Here is a 20,436-nt window from a genome sequence, read left to right on the forward strand (position 1 = left end):
GCTCCAAGCAATCAGAAACACCCAAAACCCTTTATCAGTGCCATTTATATAAAGACTTGTAGGACAGCCTGAATCTGCATTGCCTTTTCCCCTCATCTTGAGTCCAATATGCCCCTATCCTTTAACTGTATACTCAGATGCTAATGTCTCCATAAACTCTATGCTTAACTGTCATACAAGACTGGAAGTGATCCTTTTTTCTTTATGACCTTTGACTTATGGCTTTTCTAACATTTTATTGGTACTTCTTCATGGCATAGTTTATACCACGAGAATGCTAGCTTCCTGAGGAAAGGACTAAATATGGTTTTCGGTCACAGCAACTAGACTCCTTTGCACATCGTAGTGATCCATTAGATATTGTTGAATGATTATGAAAATTAGCAAGAAAACTAATGGTGCTGTCACTACTAGATTCTTGAAACACTATGGACTGATACTGACTACTGTGTGCTATGCTGGGCTGTGTTGTGCTGTGCTCGGTCGCTCAGTCGCATCTGACTGTTTGAAACCCTATGAACTGTAGACTGCCAGGCTCCTCTGTCCATGGAATTTGTCAGGCAAGAATACTGGAATGGGTTTGCCATTTCCTCCTCCAGGGGATCCTCCCAACCCAGGAATTGAATTTGCATATCTGGATTCTCCTGAATTGGCACAAGAGTGTTCAAAGGACCTCTCCATATATTGACTGGTACATTGGACCTTGTGGGAGACAAGTTAAACTTTAAATACTCTCAATGTGAAAGCTTGCTGAGTTTAAAGGACTTCAACATACTTTTATCTTGTGGGTTTTTAAAGTTTAAATAACTTTCAGTTAAGGTTTAGAAACTCAAGTACAATGCAGAAAGCCACTTAAATCTGGTATGTACTCACTGCCCCACTGTCACTTCCTTAGCATCATGAGTTGCTTCAGTTCATCTACCTCTTTTAGTAAGCATCTCTATGTGTGTGTTAGTCACTCAGTCATGTCTGACTCTTCATGACCACATGGACTGTAGCCCACCAGGCTCCTCTGTCCAAGGGATTCTCCAGGCAAGAATACTGGAGTGGGTTGCCATTCTCTTCTCCAGAGGATCTGTCTGACCCAGAGATTGGACACGGGTCTCCTGCATTGCAGGCGGATTCTTTACCATCTGAGCCACCAGGGAAGCCCATGTACTTCTTTTAGTGAGCATCTCTATGAACTTTGGTTAAAACTCAAAGCCAGCTCAGGCTGACATAATTAAGTGCTATAGATGAATGGCTTAAATAACACAAATTTATTTTCTCATAATTCTGGAAGGCAGAAATTCAAGATCAAGGTGTCAGTATGTTCATTTTTTGGTGAGATCTCTCTTCCTGGCCTGTACATCTTTGCCTTATCACTGTACCCTCAACATAGTAAAGACAAGAGAGAAGAGGCTTTTTGATGCCTCTTCTTAGAATGACACTAATCTCATCATTAAGGCCCCACCCTCAAAAACTCTGCTAAATCTAATCCCCCCCCCAAATAACCCATTTCCAAGTAACATCATCAAATTGGGGTTAGGGCTTTAAGACATGAATAATTCAGTCCATGAGAGCCATACATTTTATTTGCTGAGTGTTGATTCATAGATATAGGTTTCTGACTAGGGAAGACATAAGAATAAGAATATTCTTGGAAGATGTTAGAAAAAAATATTTTCTCTTATAACACAAATGTGGTAATGCGAAGATATCTGTTATAAATTAATAATTGGGAACTCAACTTTCTCCTGGGGAGAGAATGTTTATTTTTGCCTAAATAATCATCAACAGAGACACATGTAATAAAATTTCCACAGTGTGGAGGCCAACAAGGAAAGTCATATAAATTCCATTTCAGAGGTGAAGAAACAGATTCTGAGTGAGAGTAAGTGACTTGCTTTAGTCACATCTTTGATGAGTGGAAGATGCAAGGCCAGAGTCTATCTCTGTGCAGTCACAGCCCCATCCCATTGGCTCTTTCGGATCCAGCCCTCATGTTTTTCTTGTCCTCTCTGTATCAGACATTTTCTGTCATTGCTTGTCCTCTTGCTTGTGATTAGAGGCCCTGAAAGAATACTGGAGGATGGAGGAACACCACTGGGGGATGGCAGCAGAGTCCCCAAGTTGGGACCTTCCAACAGGGACTAGCAGTGTCAGGATGGCCAGACAAGAGTTTAGATTTATGAAGGAAGGGACAATCCAGAGGAAACTGAAGCCACAGTAGAGATGACTTGTGCAGTGCAGAACCTGTGCAGCCATTCACAGCGGTCATAATATCTGCCACCTCCCTAAATCTCTTCAGGTAGGATTCTTAAATTCTCTTTAGTTTATCCCTTTCTTTACATCCAAGCTGCCTTTTCCCTAGTTTAGTCTCTGATAGTTTCACATGTTGCGTCCCAGCTTTTCATCACCTCCTTCTCCAAGTCCTTGGGTTATGTTTTCTTTCTCTGAAATACCTAGAGTGGTTTTTGTTTTCCTGACAAGACTCACAAATACCCATTTGATATGCCAGGAATATTACTCAATATGTACAATGTGTGAACTTCTATATTGAGTGCTTTAGTTCTAGAGTTGCAAATAAATGTCTCCTGCCCTCAAGGAGTTTACTAGAAACACAGATGCAAAAACAAGATGATTACAATGAAGTTCTGCAAGTGCTTGAATGGAAGGATTGTCAAGGCTGAGAAATGTCTAGGTTAGGTTCCCAGAGAGAGAAGGTAGTTAGGGAAAAGGAATATGGGAGCTGGAAAAGGGAACATAAGGCAAAAGGATCTTCAACAGAGAAAACAGTCAGTACAAAGAAGCAGAAGTTTGAGCGAATATTGAGCATTCAGAGATCAGAGGGTGGTTCTTTAAAGCTGAGCAGAAGGCAGCGCCATTTGAAATGCAGTGTGTGGCCTGTCTGTGAACTGTCTGTTAGTAGTCTGTGCAAGAAAAGTCATCAGAGCAGAAATCAACTAAGTCATGAAGCACATGATTTCATTTGATTCCTTTTTAATTGCAAAACTTTCCTGACAAAGGCAGCAGTGCATTGATTTATATTCTGGTTCCAGCTCCTTATCTCATTGTATACTGGTAATAAATGGTTAGCAGACTACTTTGAGTAGCACTGGCATATTAAAAAAATGGGTAGAGGAGAAGGGAGTGAAGCTGAAGAGTCAGGTAGTCAAAGATCAGAAAGGAATTTCTATGCTATGTATTTCAAGAACCACGGGCAGAGGAATGATCTAATTAAAACTGCATTTTAAGATATCCCTCAGGATACTGTGAAGAGTATGGATAAGAAGGGTGAGACAGAAAAATCAGTTAAAAATTTCATGCAGAAAAGTATCAGAGACTAAACTAGGGGAAAGGCAGCCTGGATGTACAGAAAGAGATAAACTAAAGAGAATTCAAGAGGCATACCTAAAGGGATTTAGGAAAGTGGAAAGATCAGAACTGCTGTGAATGGCTACACAGGCTGTGCACTGCACAAGTCTAGAAGGCTGTTTGTAGAAACTATGATAACTATGATGTGAATGATACTTTCTAAATTGGGCAGTCTAAACTGCAGAACCTCAATTGTGATTTCTGTAAGAGATCCAGGTGCAAATGCCCAAAAAATATGTGGATGCTACAGGTATGAGCATCAAAATGGAGGTTATGGTAGAGATATTAATTTGGAAAATATCAGGTATAGATGGCTAATAAAAGCAAGATGATAAATGGCATTACCCTGGACAACAGAGTGCCATGAAAAGAAAACAATGCCAAAATATAAGTCTTTTGGAGATCAACATGAAAGGGAGAGGAAGATGAGAATGGGAAGACATAGTCGAAGTGTTAGGAGGAGAAAAGAAACAGGAGGGAACAATATCTCAGAAACTGAGAAAGCAGAAAACTTCAAGAAGGATCTAATCACCACTGTCAAGCACAGCACAGAGGTCAAGACGGATAAACTGAAGAGCGACCTTTGGAGCTGTCAATTAAGGAGATCTCTGGTAAGCTTGTTGAGTGCAGTTTCAGCACTTGATGTACAGTATGAGAGGGGGAAAGAAAGACTCAGGAGAACGGAAATAGTGGTAGTTCATACGTTCTGATTAGAATCAACTTTTCTTTGCATTTAACCATGCCGCTGCTTTTAGATGAATATATGTGACTACCATTTTCTTCACTCAGGGAACAAACTGCATGCTATGGTTCTGGGAAGCTAGCTCTGCCTTCCTCTTGGTTGGCGTTCTTTTTTGCCTTGCCTTCTAGAAGAGTACTTTTTCATACGACTGCTATGACTAGAAAATCAGTTCTCAGTATAGTACATTTCAATTCAAAACATGTATTGGGCATCCCCAAATTAGAAGGCCCCGTAACACTTTGGGAGTAAGATATGGACCCTGGCCTCAGGAAGCCCTGAGCTGAGGGGGTGAAACAAGCATATAGAAAGATCATTTCAACATGAAACATTAGAGGTGTCACAAGATGGGGCTACTTTGGAGAAGAGAGAAGCAAGAATTAGGATGAAACTAAGATGATACTCTAGTACACTGATTTAATGTGGGCCATGAACTAGCAGCCTAAGCATCACCTGGGAACTTGTGAGATATTACGATTCTCAGGCACTGCCCCAGACCTACTGAGTCAGAAACTCTGCTGGGACCAGTAATCTGCTATTTGACAAGGCTTCTCAATGACTGATGCATGCTAAAGTATGAGAACCACTGCTCTTGGGCAAGGGTTCTCAAACTTCAAGGTTTATCGAGAACGAGCTAGAGAGCTTGTAAAAGATTCCTGGGCCCACAAGCAGAGCTTCTGATTCAGCACGCTTGGGGAACAACCCCCAAATCTGCACTTCTAGCAAACCCCCAAGCATGCTGTGTCATGTACCACAGTATTGGTATCACTGCTTGATCTGTTCTCTGGCCACTTAGCATGCCTCTAGAATTATCATTCTTATATTCTTCAATACACATTTACTGATATTCTTGATTTATATGACAAATTAGCTTTAAGAGCCTTAAATGGACGGTTATCTTTTTGGAATATCTGAAGATGGTCTGTAAGGTTTCTATTATTCACCAAAAGTAGTTTCTGAACTGAAATTTGAGTTTATGACCAAGGTCATTTGACTCTAATACATAAAAAGAAGTAGGGCATTTCAAATGTAACACTGGGACAGAAATTAGGAGACTCAGTAGCTAGTCTTTAGTTTGCCACTGAAAGTAAGTTATTTAACCTTTCTGAACCTCAATTAACCTGTAATCAGAAACAAGTCTAGAGTGTAGTTTCCTTAGATAAAAGGAGCAAGGTTTTGTTTTTATGGGCAGTGCCATTGGGGGAAAAAAAATATTATCAGATGAACATTTCAAGTATTTTAGGAACAACTTATCATATAGAAAATAAAAAATGAGCTCTTAGACACATTAATCATCTAATTAGATTCTCTGAATAAGTTAAAATGTTTTGGTTTTCAACTTTCACATTATAGTTTGGGAATTAAAGTTAAAGTAAATATTTTAAAAATTGCGTAGGCATTATTCTCAAAAAAAATTGCAAAAAGGGAGATCTCATCTAACACATTTAACTTCCTTCCAAGGATATGACATAAAGTCACATTATTCAGGCAGTAGACTTTTATAAAAAAATAAAAAACACAAGCTGAAAAATAGAAAATACAATAATTACGCAAATACATAGTTATCTAGACACTTTCTTCCACCATTTAGTAAGCATATGGGACATAGCAAGAGAGAGCAAACAAGACTCTCTGCTTACATAGCAGAAGATAGAGACTCAGTGAATTGTTACTTCTAAATCTCTCTACACTTCCTTTGAGGTCAGAGACACTTTTATTAACACTATAACTTAAACATTATCTTTATTGAGATTGCATTTATTTAAAAAAACAATTCAAAATACCATTGTTTTCATCTTGCTGATACAAAAATGTAAATGAAAGCTTTTGTGAAAAGTTTCTTAAAATAACTGTTACATGATTAGGGATGAATCTCCTCAATGAATCCCAATTAACTGTATAATAGATTTAGTTCTAACTTAGAGTGGGTTCCACACTCTGATAATTACCTATATGTAAAATAATATCACTGAACTACAGGGATAATTCATTTTAGAAATAATTACCTTGTGACCCAAGATCATTAAGCACTTTTATATATCTCAGTGTAAGGAGGAAAATTTATGCAGTAAATATAGCAAATGTAAAAACTGTATCATTATTAAGGATTCAACTAAATGCACCCTATATAATTAAGAAAGGGTAGTGTAGTACAATGGAGAAGGCGATGACACCCCACTCCAGTACTCTCGCCTGGAAAATCCCATGGGCAGAGGAGCCTGGTGGGCTGCAGTCCATGGGGTCGCTAAGAGTCAGACACGACTGAGCTACTTCACTTTCACTTTTCACTTTCATGCATTGGAGAAGGAAATGGCAACCCACTCCAGTGTTCTTGCCTGGAGAATCCCAGGGAGAGCGGAGCCTGGTGGGCTGCCGTCTATGGGGTCCCACAGAGTCGGACACGACTGAAGTGACTTAGCAGCAGCAGCAGCAGTATAGTACAAAGCTGAATTTTAAATTCCTTAATCAGTTCAGTTCAGTTCAGTCGCTCAGTCGTGTCTGACTCTTTGCGACCCCATGAATTGCAGCATGCCAGGCCTCCCTGTCCATCACCAACTCCCGGAGTTCACTCAGACTCATGTCCAGCGAGTCAGTGATGCCATCCAGCCATCTCATCCTCTGTCGTCCCCTTCTCCTCCTGCCCCCAATCCCTCCCAGCATCAGTCTTTTCCAATGAGTCAACTCTTTACATGAGGTGGCCAAAGTACTGGAGTTTCAGCTTTAGCATCATTCCCTCCAAAGAAATCCCAGGGCTGATCTCCTTCAGAATGGACTGGCTGGATCTCCTTGCAGTCCAAGGGACTCTCAAGAGTCTTCTCCAACACCACAGTTCAAAAGCATCAATTCTTCGGCACTCAGCCTTCTTCACAGTCCAACTTTCACATCCATGCATGACCACTGGAAAAACCATAGCCTTGACTAGATGGACCTCTGTTGGCAAAGTAATGTCTCTGCTTTTCAATATGCTATCTAGGTTGGTCATAACTTTTCTTCCAAGGAGTAAGCATCTTTTAATTTCATGGCTGCAATCACCCACAGTCAACTGTGGAAAATTCTGAAAGAGATGGGAATACCAGAGCACCTGACCTGCCTCTTGAGAAACCTATATGCAGGTCAGGAAGCAACAGTTAGAACTGGACATGGAACAACACACTGGTTCCAAATAGGAAAAGGAGTATGTCAAGGCTGTATATTGTCACCCTGCTTATTTCATTTATATGCAGAGTACATCATGAGAAACGCCGGGCTGGAAGAAGCACAAGCTGGAATCAAGATTACCAGGAGAAATCTCAATAACCTCAGATATGTAGATGACACCACCCTTATGGCAGAAAGTGAAGAGGAACTAAAAAGCCTCTTGATGAAAGTGAAAGAGGAGAGTGAAAAAGTTGGCTTAAACTCATTCAGAAAACAAAGATCATGGCATCAGGTCCCATCACTTCATGGCAAATAGATGGGGAAACAGTGGAAACAGTGTCAGACTTTATTTTTGGGGGCTCCAAAATCACTGCAAGTAAATAATGACGTCCTAATGGGTGAAATTATAATATTAAAGATTATCAGGATGTTCATTTGTTTGTTGTTAAAAAAAAATCCATGAAGAAGTAGAAGGAATTATTTAAATGCTACTGAAAAATAAGATTTTAGTTATCACAATTAATTGGAACTCTATTACTCTTTCAACAAATACTCGTGATTTTTATTGCATATATGGTACTATGTATGAAATCTAAGTAAAATGTTTAAAAATCAGATAACAAGATTATTTTGGTGTGATTGGTGATGAAAAAACTATATGTGGGCGACACTGAGGCATATAGCAAAAAATGAATATAACATACTGGATGAAGAGGAAAGATTCAGGGGAAGCTACACTTAAAACTGGTCTTCCCTGATGGCTCCACCTACAATGCAGGAGACGTGGGTTCGATCCTGGAGGAGGGCACAGCAACTCACTCCAGTATTTTGGCCTGGGAAATCCCATGGACAGATGAGGCTGGCGGGCTGCAGTCCACGGGATCACAAAGAGTCAGATATGACTGAGCACACATATGTAAAATTGGTGGGAGAAACATTTTATACCATAGGAAGGGATTTGTGTTTTATTGTGGAGACAACTGGAGTCATAGGGATCTCAAGCCAAGAGGGTCAGCATAAAAGCAATACTTTAGGGACGTTAATTGAAGGCAGATTAATCAGAAAGGGGAGGGGCAAATTGGCCACAAGGAGGTATATGGCTTAAGGCATGGCATTGACAGAATGACTGGAAAATGGCTAAAATGATGACACTTGCCCAATAATATAGTGTAATAATAATAATTAAGGAAAAAAGTAAAGAACAGAAATGGAGAAGTCAGACAGTAAATTCTGTTTTGAAGAAGAAGATGAAAAGTTACTTCTCTGTTACATTTGGTAAGCTTCAGAGGATGCTTATTACAGAATTTATTTCTGCAATAGTACATGACCACCATCTCTACCTTCTCTACCAACCATCATCTTCACTATCATCACTACCTCAATTACCACCATCATTTCCACCACTGCCACTACCTCCACAGCATTAACATAAGCAAGCAAGACCACTAGCTATGGCACTTGTTGAATTCTTACTACCTTACAGGCAACTGTATTAAATGCTTCTTACTTAATCCTCACAGCCAGTGTTTAATAAAGTGAGGATATTGAATCTGAGGCACAGATATTAGATAATTTGCTGGAATCATAAGCTAGTAATTAAAACAGGCAGATTTCAAACCTGAGTAATCCTGATTCCGAAGTCCATGATTTTTCCAATATTTCCTACTTCTTTAGGTATGCAGGCAATGAGTTACAATAACTAAAACACGTGTGCAAAGTCTGAGTAATTGCTGCTTCTGCTAAGTCACTTCAGTCGTGTCCGACTCTGTGCGACCCCAGAGAAGGCAGCCCACCAGGCTCCCCCATCCCTGGGATTCTCCAGGCAAGAACACTGGAGTGGGTTGCCATTTCCTTCTCCAATGCATGAAGGTAAAAAGTGAAAGTGAAGTCTCTCAGTCGTGTCCGACTCTTTGCGACCCCATGGACTGCAGCCTACCAGGCTCCTCCATCCATAGGATTTTCCAGGCAAGAGTACTGGAGTGGGGTGCCATCGCCTTCTCCAGTCTGAGTAACTAGATGTGGGTAATTGGAGGCAACAAATGTTTGGAATTGATAAAAACTGAAGCACTGCCTAGAGCAGTAGTAGAAGTATCCAGATCGTAGATTTAAAGATAGAAAGTAAAATCTGAGGGAAAGAATCAGATATGAAGCTATGAAATTTGGGAGTCATTCATTGAGAGTCAGACTTGAATCATCGAGAGGGAGTAATTCAGATAAAGAAGTCAGAAGGGCAAAAAGATTTGAATTTATGAGATACTACCATAAGAATTAGGTAAAAGGAAGAAAAGGAAGAAAACAAGTCAGGTAAAGAATAGTACGGGTAGAACAGTAGTGTGTCAGAGTAGCTGAAAAAAGAGATCTTTTTTTAAAAAATCAGCATTCAATAGGTGGTCAACACTACACTCTTTGCAGTTAAACACTAGTAGTTCTCACCTGGGAAAAGAAAGAAATGCTAGCCACCATGATGTTTTCAGTCATGTTTGCGCGACACCTCTGGAACTCTTACAATATTTCAACCAATTCCCATCCTATAAACAATTATCACTTACTCAATTTAACTGTGCCTAAATGTCTGCTCATTTGCTCTCTTTGTTCAGTCTAAAAGGGTCTATCTTGACTCTTACACAGAGTGTCTCTGTTACTCTACTGTCCAAATCAGGACACATATGAGAGTGAAAGTTGGTGCTTTAAATAATTATGCTGGAACAAAAGTTATAATTTGTGATGATTCAGGCAAACAGAGACCTAAGATCACCTTGGTCATTCATCTACCAAAGAAGCATTTAACTGCACAGTCCAGGTTCTGTTGTCAGGTTCCTTCAGCTGAAACCCTGACACAGGCACTCTGAAGCTGTGTGTAATAGGAGTAATAACCATAACTATTTGGTGGGTATGGCTATTTGGTAGGGTCAGTGGGAAGAATAAATGAGCTATGCAAATAAAGCATTTAATCTAGTGCTGAGTACATAATAAAATCCTCAATAAGTGTCAGTTTTTATTTAAATAATATATCCTTTAGGTTCCTAATTGGACATGTCGTTCAAACAACTTTAAAAAAAATGGCTGAGAGCATATGATACAAACAGAATTTAGGAGACAAAACATTTCACCACTTAGTCACACTCTCTTGAAAACAAAAATGTGCTCAGAACACATTTTTCCTAACCAAATACAGGAACCAAGAAGACGGTTTTGAAGATAGAGATAAACAGGAATCAACCTGCTCTGTTAATATCCGTATTAGGAGGGTCATGAATACATTAGGAGGGTAAGTTAACTAGGTTTCCATATTGCTCTGCTTAGATATTTGTTGGAAAGCTGTTAGGTTGTTCAAAGGATCCATAAATCCATGTGCCTACCAGGCATTGTCTGTAGACATATATTGAACAAGGCATCAAATTAATAGCCATGCTATTAAGATTAATAAAAGGCAAATTCATTAAGAGCTTTACTGATTTATTTTTGCTGTCATATTCTTTCTCCATCAATGAATGTTAAAATTTCAACCACTATCATGAGCAGAATTCTTGGAAGTTGTCATCCCACACAGAATGCCAATATTCAAAGATCCGAGAACCATCTGATAGGAACAAGGCTGAGTAAAATTTTCCTATAAAGGGGCAGATTGTAAATATTTGGGGATTTGTAGGTCATATACTCTCTGCGGCAACTATCCAACCCTGCCTTTGTGATGTGAAAACAACCAAGGATGATACATAGGAGGATGAGTCCAACGTTGCTTCGATAAAACCTTACTTGTGGACACTGACCTTTGAATTTCTGAAAATTTTCACATGTCATGGAATTCTTTTGGTTATTTTCAACCATTTAAAAATGTAAAAACAGTTCTTAGCTCATGGGCCATACAAAAACCGGCAGTGGGGTGGACTGAGCCTGTAGGTTTTAATATGTTGAGCTCTGGACAAGAGAATTCACTCAGCCAAGCAGCTCCAGCCAGGGAGAAAAGCCCTTCTGTGTACTGTGGAATTATGAAAGTAGGTTATAAGTCACGGATTAACAGGGAAGTATTGAAAGTTCCAGGGCTTACCTGGTGGCTCAGTGGTAATGAATCTGCCTGCCAATGCAGGAGACAGGGGTTTGATTCCTGGGTTGGGGACCCTGGAGAAGGAAAATGGCAACCCACTCCAGAATTCTTGCTTCAGAAATATCGTGGACACAGCAGCCTGGCAGGCTACAGTCCATGAGGTCGCAAAAGAGTCGGACACGATTTAGCGACTAAATCACAACATTGAAAGTCCCAAATGAAAAAAAAAAAAAAAAAAGAAAGTCCCAAATGATGTACCTTAAAACTTTTCCAGGTGTTTCTTCCTTTGCCTAAAACATCTGACACTATTTTTACGTACATGTTATTCTCATGTTTCCCTACCCTTGTATACACAAATTCTAATGTCAAGTGTTCCATGCATCCCCCAATATAATGCTGCTTAGAAATGTACGGCAGATTTTAATGTTCTTTCTTAATCTTAGAATTATAATAATTGGCATGAAAAGGAAATTGTACCATTTTTCTGATTTTCATGCTAGCTTTTGCATTTATGACATTTTATTCCCATTTTAATATATCTACCAATTTACATAATACCTTACTTATCTACAATGTCTAGTTGAGAATATCCACAAAAAGATCAGTTAAGAATTCTAACACCTTCAAGATAAGACTTTATAAATATCAAAGAACAGGAAATCTGTTCTGTAATTACTCCTGATTTAGGACGCGCAGATTGAGACATTATGTTCTCGTAAACTAACAGAATGGATCACGTCTATTATAGGTGTAGTTTTTCCTCATGAAAATGTCCTTTCCATTACTTGGAAAAGGCATTTAATGCAAAAGTAGCACTGAATAAGCAGGCTCTTGATTAGGAAAAAAGGAAACTTTCAGGATAAACTGTATCCATGGCAGTTCATCACTTGCAGTTTCCTCTTTCAATCCAGAAAAAAACCTCACATTTCCATTAAGCATTCAGTTTCTGGTGGGCCAGGGATTGCTTGAAGAAATTTTACAACTTACTTCATAATTTTCCACACTAACTTAACTGACATTATAGACACCAGAGCCTTCTGGTAAGGCTAAAACTAAGTAAAAACACTGCCATCAAAATAGCTGTAAATGAGTTGTCCTTCTTAACAATTACCCTTGCTTGAGGATAAAGCCATGAGCAAGAGCTTCTCACCTTTTCTTAATTTCCGAATCCACAATAATCTGCCTCTTCTTTTGGGGAGGTGGTGGGGGGAGTTCCTCTTGGGCATGCTTTACCAGGATTTGCTCCCTCGTGGTCACCATAGTTACCGTTTCCATTACAGTTGTCTGTGTTAGTGATGGCTGAGTGGTGGTGACAGCCTGTGAAATCTGCAAGAAGTATTGAAACAGAGGTCACACATTGCTTGAAAGACTTCAGTAAAGACTGCTCGGAGCGGGGAAAGAAAATAATGAGAAACTGTTCCTGCTTGTTGGTAAATTGACCTTCAGATCAAAATAGCACCATATTGAACCCAAATCAAATTGTTTTATCTGACTCAAGTTATGTTGACTGAAATCATAAAGGCAAGTAATCTCAAAACCAGGAGTAAACTTAGTGCCTCTTCAATTTATTGGTCCAGCTATGGGAAATAAAGGGGGCAAAGGAGGAAAATTTAGGGTGTCATTCTGACATTTAATTAGACATGCTGTTTAAAGTGTTCACGATGCTAACATAAATTTTGCTAAAGTATTCCGGGACCAACTTCACTCCTGGCTCACTCTACATGTTTATTAAACAGTTCATTGAATGCATCTTTGGTTTTCATATATATGATTATTTATAGTCTGTAAATTTTGACACAAAATTCTTTGAACTGTGTAACAAATTACTTTTTAATCAAGCAAGTGATCTGTCTTTAAATTACAGTAAATGGTTAATATCAAGTTGTGATCAGTCTAGAAATACATTTAAGCTGAATGTTCTTCAAATGCTAAAAAGCATACTGCTCTTGATTTAAATTAGTGATTGAGTTAAAACATTTGAGTATCCAAAATTAGCATTCGAGTGTTCTCAGTTTAGAATCATACTTTGTGTTCAGACCTTAAAAAGTTGTTGTTGTTGTTGTTTTCTTTTTTTAAAGATATAGGTCAAAACTCTTTGGAATAATATGTTTTGTGAGCCATCATGAGAGGTCATCCCTGCACTACACAGTCATTACCAGACTGATAAATCACAAACAGTGAGACACTCTCCTGCCTTAACCACCAATGCTGCCTTACAGTCCTCAGTTATGAGGAGCAAAAAGTTATTTCTTGTGATATTAATCATTACACTTCTAGTAATCAAAAATTTTCTGAAGATCTATATCCAAGGAGACCAAAACAGGTCTGCTATGAACTGCTATGGCTCCACTCACAGGCACTTGACAAGCATTTGGTTGGGGTCAAGATTAGTTTGACTGATTTTCCTGAATTTGTCAAAAGATAAGGACAAGGTTTGGAGGAACTTCCCTGCCTTACACATGATGACCAATTCCCTCAATGGGAGGCAATCAGGAAAGCCTCATAATCTTATTTTAGCTTCCACATAGGAATTGGCATGTGGTAATGAAATCTTTTTTTCATGATATCTTATGCAAAAATGCTTTTGACAAATGCACTTTAAAAGTGCTACCCTTTGTGCAAGCCATATCTTTACAAACGCCAAGGCCTTAGGGACTACCATTTTGATAGTCTAAATAGATTAAAAAAAAAAGGCATTAAGAGATATCATGTTTCTACATGTGTCAAGCACAGATTTTATCTTCTCTAAAATCTCCATAGATACATTATTTAGAATCAATCACTGAGCTTCAAATGATAATTATATAGTCCACTGACGAGTTATCTCAAAATGAAAGCAGAGAGTAGCATGGTTTTTTTTTAAATGCTTGAAATAGAACCTCAAGCCTAACTGAACTCAACACAAAATGACAATTGTGTGATCAAATTAATTTTACCTTTGACCAAAAAGAATACAAAATTTGGGGCGGGGGGGAAGGAGGGAGCATGGTTTGGGGACGTTTTCTGGCCGAGCCATGTGACTCACAGGCTCTCAGCTCCTGGACTAGCGATTGAACCCTGCCCCCTGCAGTGAAACCACAGAGTCCTAACCTCTGGACCACCAAGGAAGTCCTGAACACAGAGTTTTTAAGTTGGATTTAAAGAGGATTTAATTTTTTCAAAGTAATATTTTTTAACTATGGGCATATTGTTTTGATATACAATGATGGCTTGAAGAAAATATTGTTCTGATGGCAAATTTCTACCTTTATATGTGCAGACACCAAAGTGCAGAGATTCCAAAAATACAAAACTTTTTTTTTTTGTAGTTATATCCAATGTTATGAAATATGTGTGTTGAGTATTTGGCTGTGAAATTAGTTTCTAAAATGTTATAATACCCTCTCATTGATACTTATTATGAAATTCATTGAAGTGCCCATGGAGGGTAAAGAATAACAGCAACATCATCTATTATGAAAAGACGTTTAAGAACACAGCAAAGCTTATAAGAAAGAAAAAAACAATAATTTTTCATCAAATAATAGCAGACTTGTGTAATTGTTCTATATTATAATTATCACTGTACTGCATCATTTATTTCTTTAGTGATGATGATATAAGAAAACATCTGTGCACTGACCCTACAAATATAGGATAAAATTCATGATATATAACAGACTCATAATTACTTTCAAAACCTACACCAGAATAACAAACAATGTTAAGTACTAAATTTCCCCATGGCTTTAGCTATTGACTGTGAACACTTAATTATCTGTTAGAATCATTAAAAATATAGGCAGGAAGGGATTATGGAGGTCACTGAGTATAACCTCTTTATTACAGGATTCACTACTTCCAGAAGCAGACAAGTCCTTCCTGAGTATGGCAGCAAATTTTCCCATTGGCAAAGACCTTTTACACCTAGTGGAAGCCTGCATTATTTTGACTTCATTTTCTTTGGGAATTCCCCTGAGGTCCAGTTGTTAGCACTCTGTGCTTCTGCTACAGGAGGCACGGGTTCGATCCCTGGTTGGGTGCAGCCTAAAAAGTCAATGAATAGCAATACAATAATAAAATCTATCTTGAACCCTGAACCACAGAGTAAGGTAAATATTGTTTCTACCTGACAATCTTAAAGGTTTGAGGCTTGATAACCATGACTCTGATAAATCTTATTTACAAGCTCTATAATACCAGACACTTGCTAGAACTAGATTTAATCTGACTGGTGCTCCAAAACATAGATTTTTCTGGCTTTGGACATAATATTCCATTAAAGCAATCTAAAATTGCAGAAGTTATTCAGCAGCTGAATCACAATGTTTATAGTAGTATCATATCAGATACATAAGTATATAAAGGACATCCAGGAAATGAATACAATGGAATCTCTATTTTTAGATATCTCACAGTATAGTAGTGAAGGTGACAACCACACCAATAACTATGAAATAAGGTGAGTTCCATATGAAAAATACAGGTATGCAAAATAATTGCAAGCAAATCTTCATGAAAACCACATACGTTTGTTTTTAAATACTATCCCCTTGAAATATCAGTTAACTAGCTACTAAAAATGGAAAAGAATTAGTTTAGAATTATTTGTCTTTAGGTTTGGAAGCTAGTTCCTTTTACAATGATTAAAGTGGAGGTCCTTAAGTCAGGCTCCACAATTTTCAAACACCAGATTCACAGTTCACATCCTGTAACATTTGAGGCAGGCTGATTATACTTTCAGAGCTTTGATTTGTTTTCTTATTCATATGTAAAATATGAATAGGAATATATTTCTCACAAGAATATTGTAAACAAGACCTGCATCACGGGTGTACAACTCATGCAGTCACCCAGGTCCTCTCACTCAAAAGGATTTCACACTTGGTTTCATGCTCTGCCGTCACTCTCTTGACATTCTTAACAATTTTGGGAAAGAACCCCTGTATATTCATTCTGCACTGAACCTCGCCAAACACATAGCCCATCCTGGTCACAAGAATTCAACTATGTAATGTCTGAACCCAGTAAGTACTCTCTGGATACACATTAGTAATAACCACTGAAAAGTTCAGAGAAAATTCGGGAATATTTCTATACTAACCCTTATTCATGAAGAGATATATGTTAATTTCCAAATTTTACATTTTTCCCATCGTGAGAAAAATTAGAAGAGCACATGCCCAGTATCTTGATCATTCTAGGGTGTATATCTTTTTTCAATAAGGTTGTATAATTTGAGTAGGTCTGGAAAATCCATACTATTTTCAAACAATGAAAATCTTTCTTTACATTTTCTCTTCCATTTGTTTAAAAATGCACATTGTGAAAAGGAACTATATGTACATTCAAGCATATTTCAATAATATAAAAGAGCATGTGATGAAAGGAAATATTTATTTTCCATCACTATGGCCAGCTTCTTATGGGGAACTAGTTGTACTTACCACCTGTTCTTACATTTTAAATTAACTTTGTGCTGTTATCATTCTTTCAGTTTGGCTTGTATTCCTAATTGCACCTTTTAATTGTCCATTTAATTATTTAAATAGTCTTGACTGTGTAAGTTCTTCGAGGTTAGAGACTTCTACTGGCATTGTGAGATACTATTTAAACATTTTTCAAAAACTTACTAAAAGAGATTTAACGTACAAAAAATCAGTTACCTCATTTATTATCATTTTTATTAGTATTAAAATACTTGTAATAAAAGCTACAAGTTACAGAGCTCTCTGCATGTTTCAGGCATTAAGCTAGGTGTTTACTTAAGCAGTAAAGGCTTAATAGTGGTAGCTGTCATACCTCACAAGGCCCTAAGAACAAGTACTAAGGTTATTTCCATTTTATAGATTAGAAGTAAAAATTTCAGACAGATTCAACTTGTAAGCAGCACAGCGGAACTATAAACCCTAGTCCGATTGTTCCTTAATCCAACTCTTAGTAGCTGTGATCACTTGCTGCCACACCTGTTCAAATGTCTGAATGGTGACTTTAAGAGGTGTAATTGGGTATGTTGTTTGTGTACACACACATATATATACAAAGTTAGAAGAAGACAGAAGGTATACACAATGGCATATGACAATCTTAAAGCCCTTTAGTTCCTGATAAACAATAAGAATAATAATAAAATCTGTGCAAAACCAATCAAATGAAAAAATATCTGATTTTTAAAAAATGGTACAAGCAGGTTGACAAGCATGGATTGAAGTTTCTGGTTGTGTTGTTTATACGTACCCAACTTTAGAGTGATGACTGACCTTTAATGGGTATGGGGAGACTGCAGTTCTACAGCGTAAAACATATTGTATAATCACAGCAACAGCTTTAGCTGATAATTGGTAGCCAGGCTTAAAATGATCTCTACAGGCATGGTAGCACAAGGCATACCTACCTGGTGATGTAAGGATTCCAGTTCTACTGGGGTAAAAGGTCAGGTGCTCACAAAGGAAGCTGGGTTATTAATCAAAAGACTATAAAATGCTCTATCGCATGAACAAGTGCAGAGGAATTACCAAGGCTAGGTGTAGCACAAAGGAGTGCTCAAGTTCATGAGAGTGGCTTGGTAACTAAATTGTAGTTAACAGCTACTTTCCTACTTCGATACTGATATTAAGGCAGGATAGCTTCTTGAAGATACTGACATTAGAATCTTGGGCACGATAAGAGTCAATACTGAAGAGATATCATAAAAGAAGTCATTCTCCCATTTAAGAACACATTATCTAATAATTAAGGTTTATTCTGTAAAACTCTGCTGCTGCTAAGTCACTTCAGTCGTGTCCAACTCTGTGTGACCCCACAGACAGCAGCCCACCAGGCTCCCCTGTCCCTGGGATTCTCCAGGCAAGAACACTGGAGTGGGTTGCCATTTCCTTCTCCAATGCATGAAAGTGAAAAGTGAAAGTGAAGTTGCTCAATCGAGTCCGACTCTTAGTGACCCCATGGACTGCAGCCCACCAGGCTCCTCCGTCCATAGAACTCTCTAGGCAAGAGTTCTGGAGTGGGGTGCCATTTAATTTTATGTATTTTGTCCCTCACTTCAAATTCTCTTTCATACAAATTGCTAGAAAGAAGAGATATCTGTTGGCTTCATGATATGTATTAAACACAGAACTTGAGCAACTGTGTGAATTAACTACATTTTGCAAAAGTTCAAGAAGCAATGAGATTTACTTTTTCTGATCCACTTGACCTTCTTCTGTACACCATCAGACATAAAGCAATGGGACACCTTCTTTAACTAGGGATGCAGATTATTAAGCATACAGAAAAAAGAAAAAAAAACCCTTATATATTTCTTGATGCGTTATTTATTGTCAGCAGACAACAGATTTATCATATAGAGGCTGAGTATTTTATCTTCATGGTATTTTAATTACATATTCATGATGAGTAACTATTTCAGAATTCAGCCTTCTTTGAATAGGAAGAAAATTTTATTTTTATTATCATCTTCCAGCTGACTCCTGAGATTTATATAGTAGAGATACTTGGAATCTCTTTGCTAATTACTCCAGAGTTTTATATAAAATTTCAAGCAAAGAGAAATGCATCATAAACATTTAAAACTGGAAGGGCACTACAGAGATCTTCATAGGCCAATTTTTTCATTTTATAAGTAAGAAATGAGCAGTTCCAACAGTTAATTCAACTCTAGTCTCTTAAATTTGCAGTGCCTACAACATTTTATGTTGTAGTGGATAAATGAATTTACAACATAAAACCAATTGCACTGAAATACACAAGGCCCATTGTCAAACCTCTACTTTAGCTGAAGGGAGCAAAAGAATACAGCTATTTTCCAAAGTTATTTGAGTTGTAACTTGGAAATTTTCTAATCAAACCTTTAACCTAAGCAATTAACCAAAAGATGCTCTAAAATTCAAGATGGTTAGACCATGAATTAAGCAAGATAAAATACCTAAAAGAAGTGAGGAAATTTTACTTTAATTCTAGGTTTTATAAAGCCATTAAAATTGTTTTTTAACTGGCAGCAGACTGATTAGACTTGGAGAGCTTTCAGGAACCACTGAAAAGGGTTGTCAATTGAAAGGCCTTAGAGTATTTTTAATTAAAATCATTGGCAAAAGGATGAGAGGCAAACCAATCGTAACTACATTTTATGTATCAAGAGGTCTACAAAATAATGCTTTGAGAACAGGTATAGTCAGAATGTGCATGTAAAATATTTTATAGAGAGTAAAACCAGGGATCTCTAAAAAATAAGCATGAACTCAGAAAAGAAAGGCAAATACAGAAATTTTCATCTTAATGCTTTTGCATCTATTTGCATTTCTGGTATTATAAAAAATACTAGCTTATTATCTTCAACCATGTTTTACATTACTCACATGTCTGGCAGGAGTTTGAAAACTCTCTACAGGATATAAATAATGTAGAACAGACATATTCATACATAATAACCACTTTCTCTATTTGGGGATGTGTGAGGACAGAAACAGACTTACAAAGCATAATATGAATGCTCATGTTCAAGAGGAGGAGAATTCTGAGTATATTAATTTTATTTTTAGATTTTTGTGCTTATAGTTCAGAACATCGCAAAAATGCTCATTAGAAATATAGCAAAATATTGATGAAATGGGAATAACATCTATGAACTTATATGAGTCATAGAATGTTGCCTACTTCTGGCAAAGAAGATAATTTTCTCTATTTAAAAGTCACAAGACTACAGACTTTGGGACTTATCTAGATAGATACCTTCTTACATCTAAATACCTGCTGCCAAGTCTAACATTAATTACCATAATAAATTATAGAGCAAATGAATAATATCCTCTTTCCATAGTATACTATGATTTCAGTTCAATGGGGGAAAATAATATTTCAAATCATTGAAATTATATTTAAGTTTAAAATATTAATTATAATGAATTTCTAATTATCTTATCCCCTAGTTACAATCAAAATATAAATATGTTCATCAGGGGCACGATATTTAGAAAAAAAAAAGCAGCTGAGTAAATGTCAACAAGCAAGCACGTTTACAAAAATATAGAGGACACATAGGGCCATTTAAGTATTTAAATAAGTCAATCCAGGGTATATTTCATTTGTTCTCTTTTTTCATTTTAAGGAACCACATGGCAAGGGTTATTATTCTTTTTAACTTTTGGAAACAAAAAGTATTTCTATTTTCTTAGACCACCTT

The 20,436-nt window shown here is 37.5% G+C and overlaps 1 protein-coding gene across 7 annotated transcripts in view; it reads right to left on the minus strand.

The window, feature by feature from the left end:
• DMD (dystrophin) overlaps positions 1-20,436 on the minus strand; it is a 2,687,035-nt gene that overhangs the window by 1,528,761 nt on the left and 1,137,838 nt on the right. For all 7 annotated transcript variants that reach the window (XM_070291485.1, XM_070291489.1, XM_070291490.1 and 4 more), the window contains exon 17: positions 12,430-12,605. In XM_070291485.1, coding sequence (XP_070147586.1) covers positions 12,430-12,605 — 176 coding nt within the window. The remainder of the gene's footprint in view (positions 1-12,429; positions 12,606-20,436) is intronic.

This window comes from Ovis canadensis, chromosome X (genome assembly GCF_042477335.2).
Source record: "Ovis canadensis isolate MfBH-ARS-UI-01 breed Bighorn chromosome X, ARS-UI_OviCan_v2, whole genome shotgun sequence".
NCBI lineage: Eukaryota > Metazoa > Chordata > Mammalia > Artiodactyla > Bovidae > Ovis > Ovis canadensis.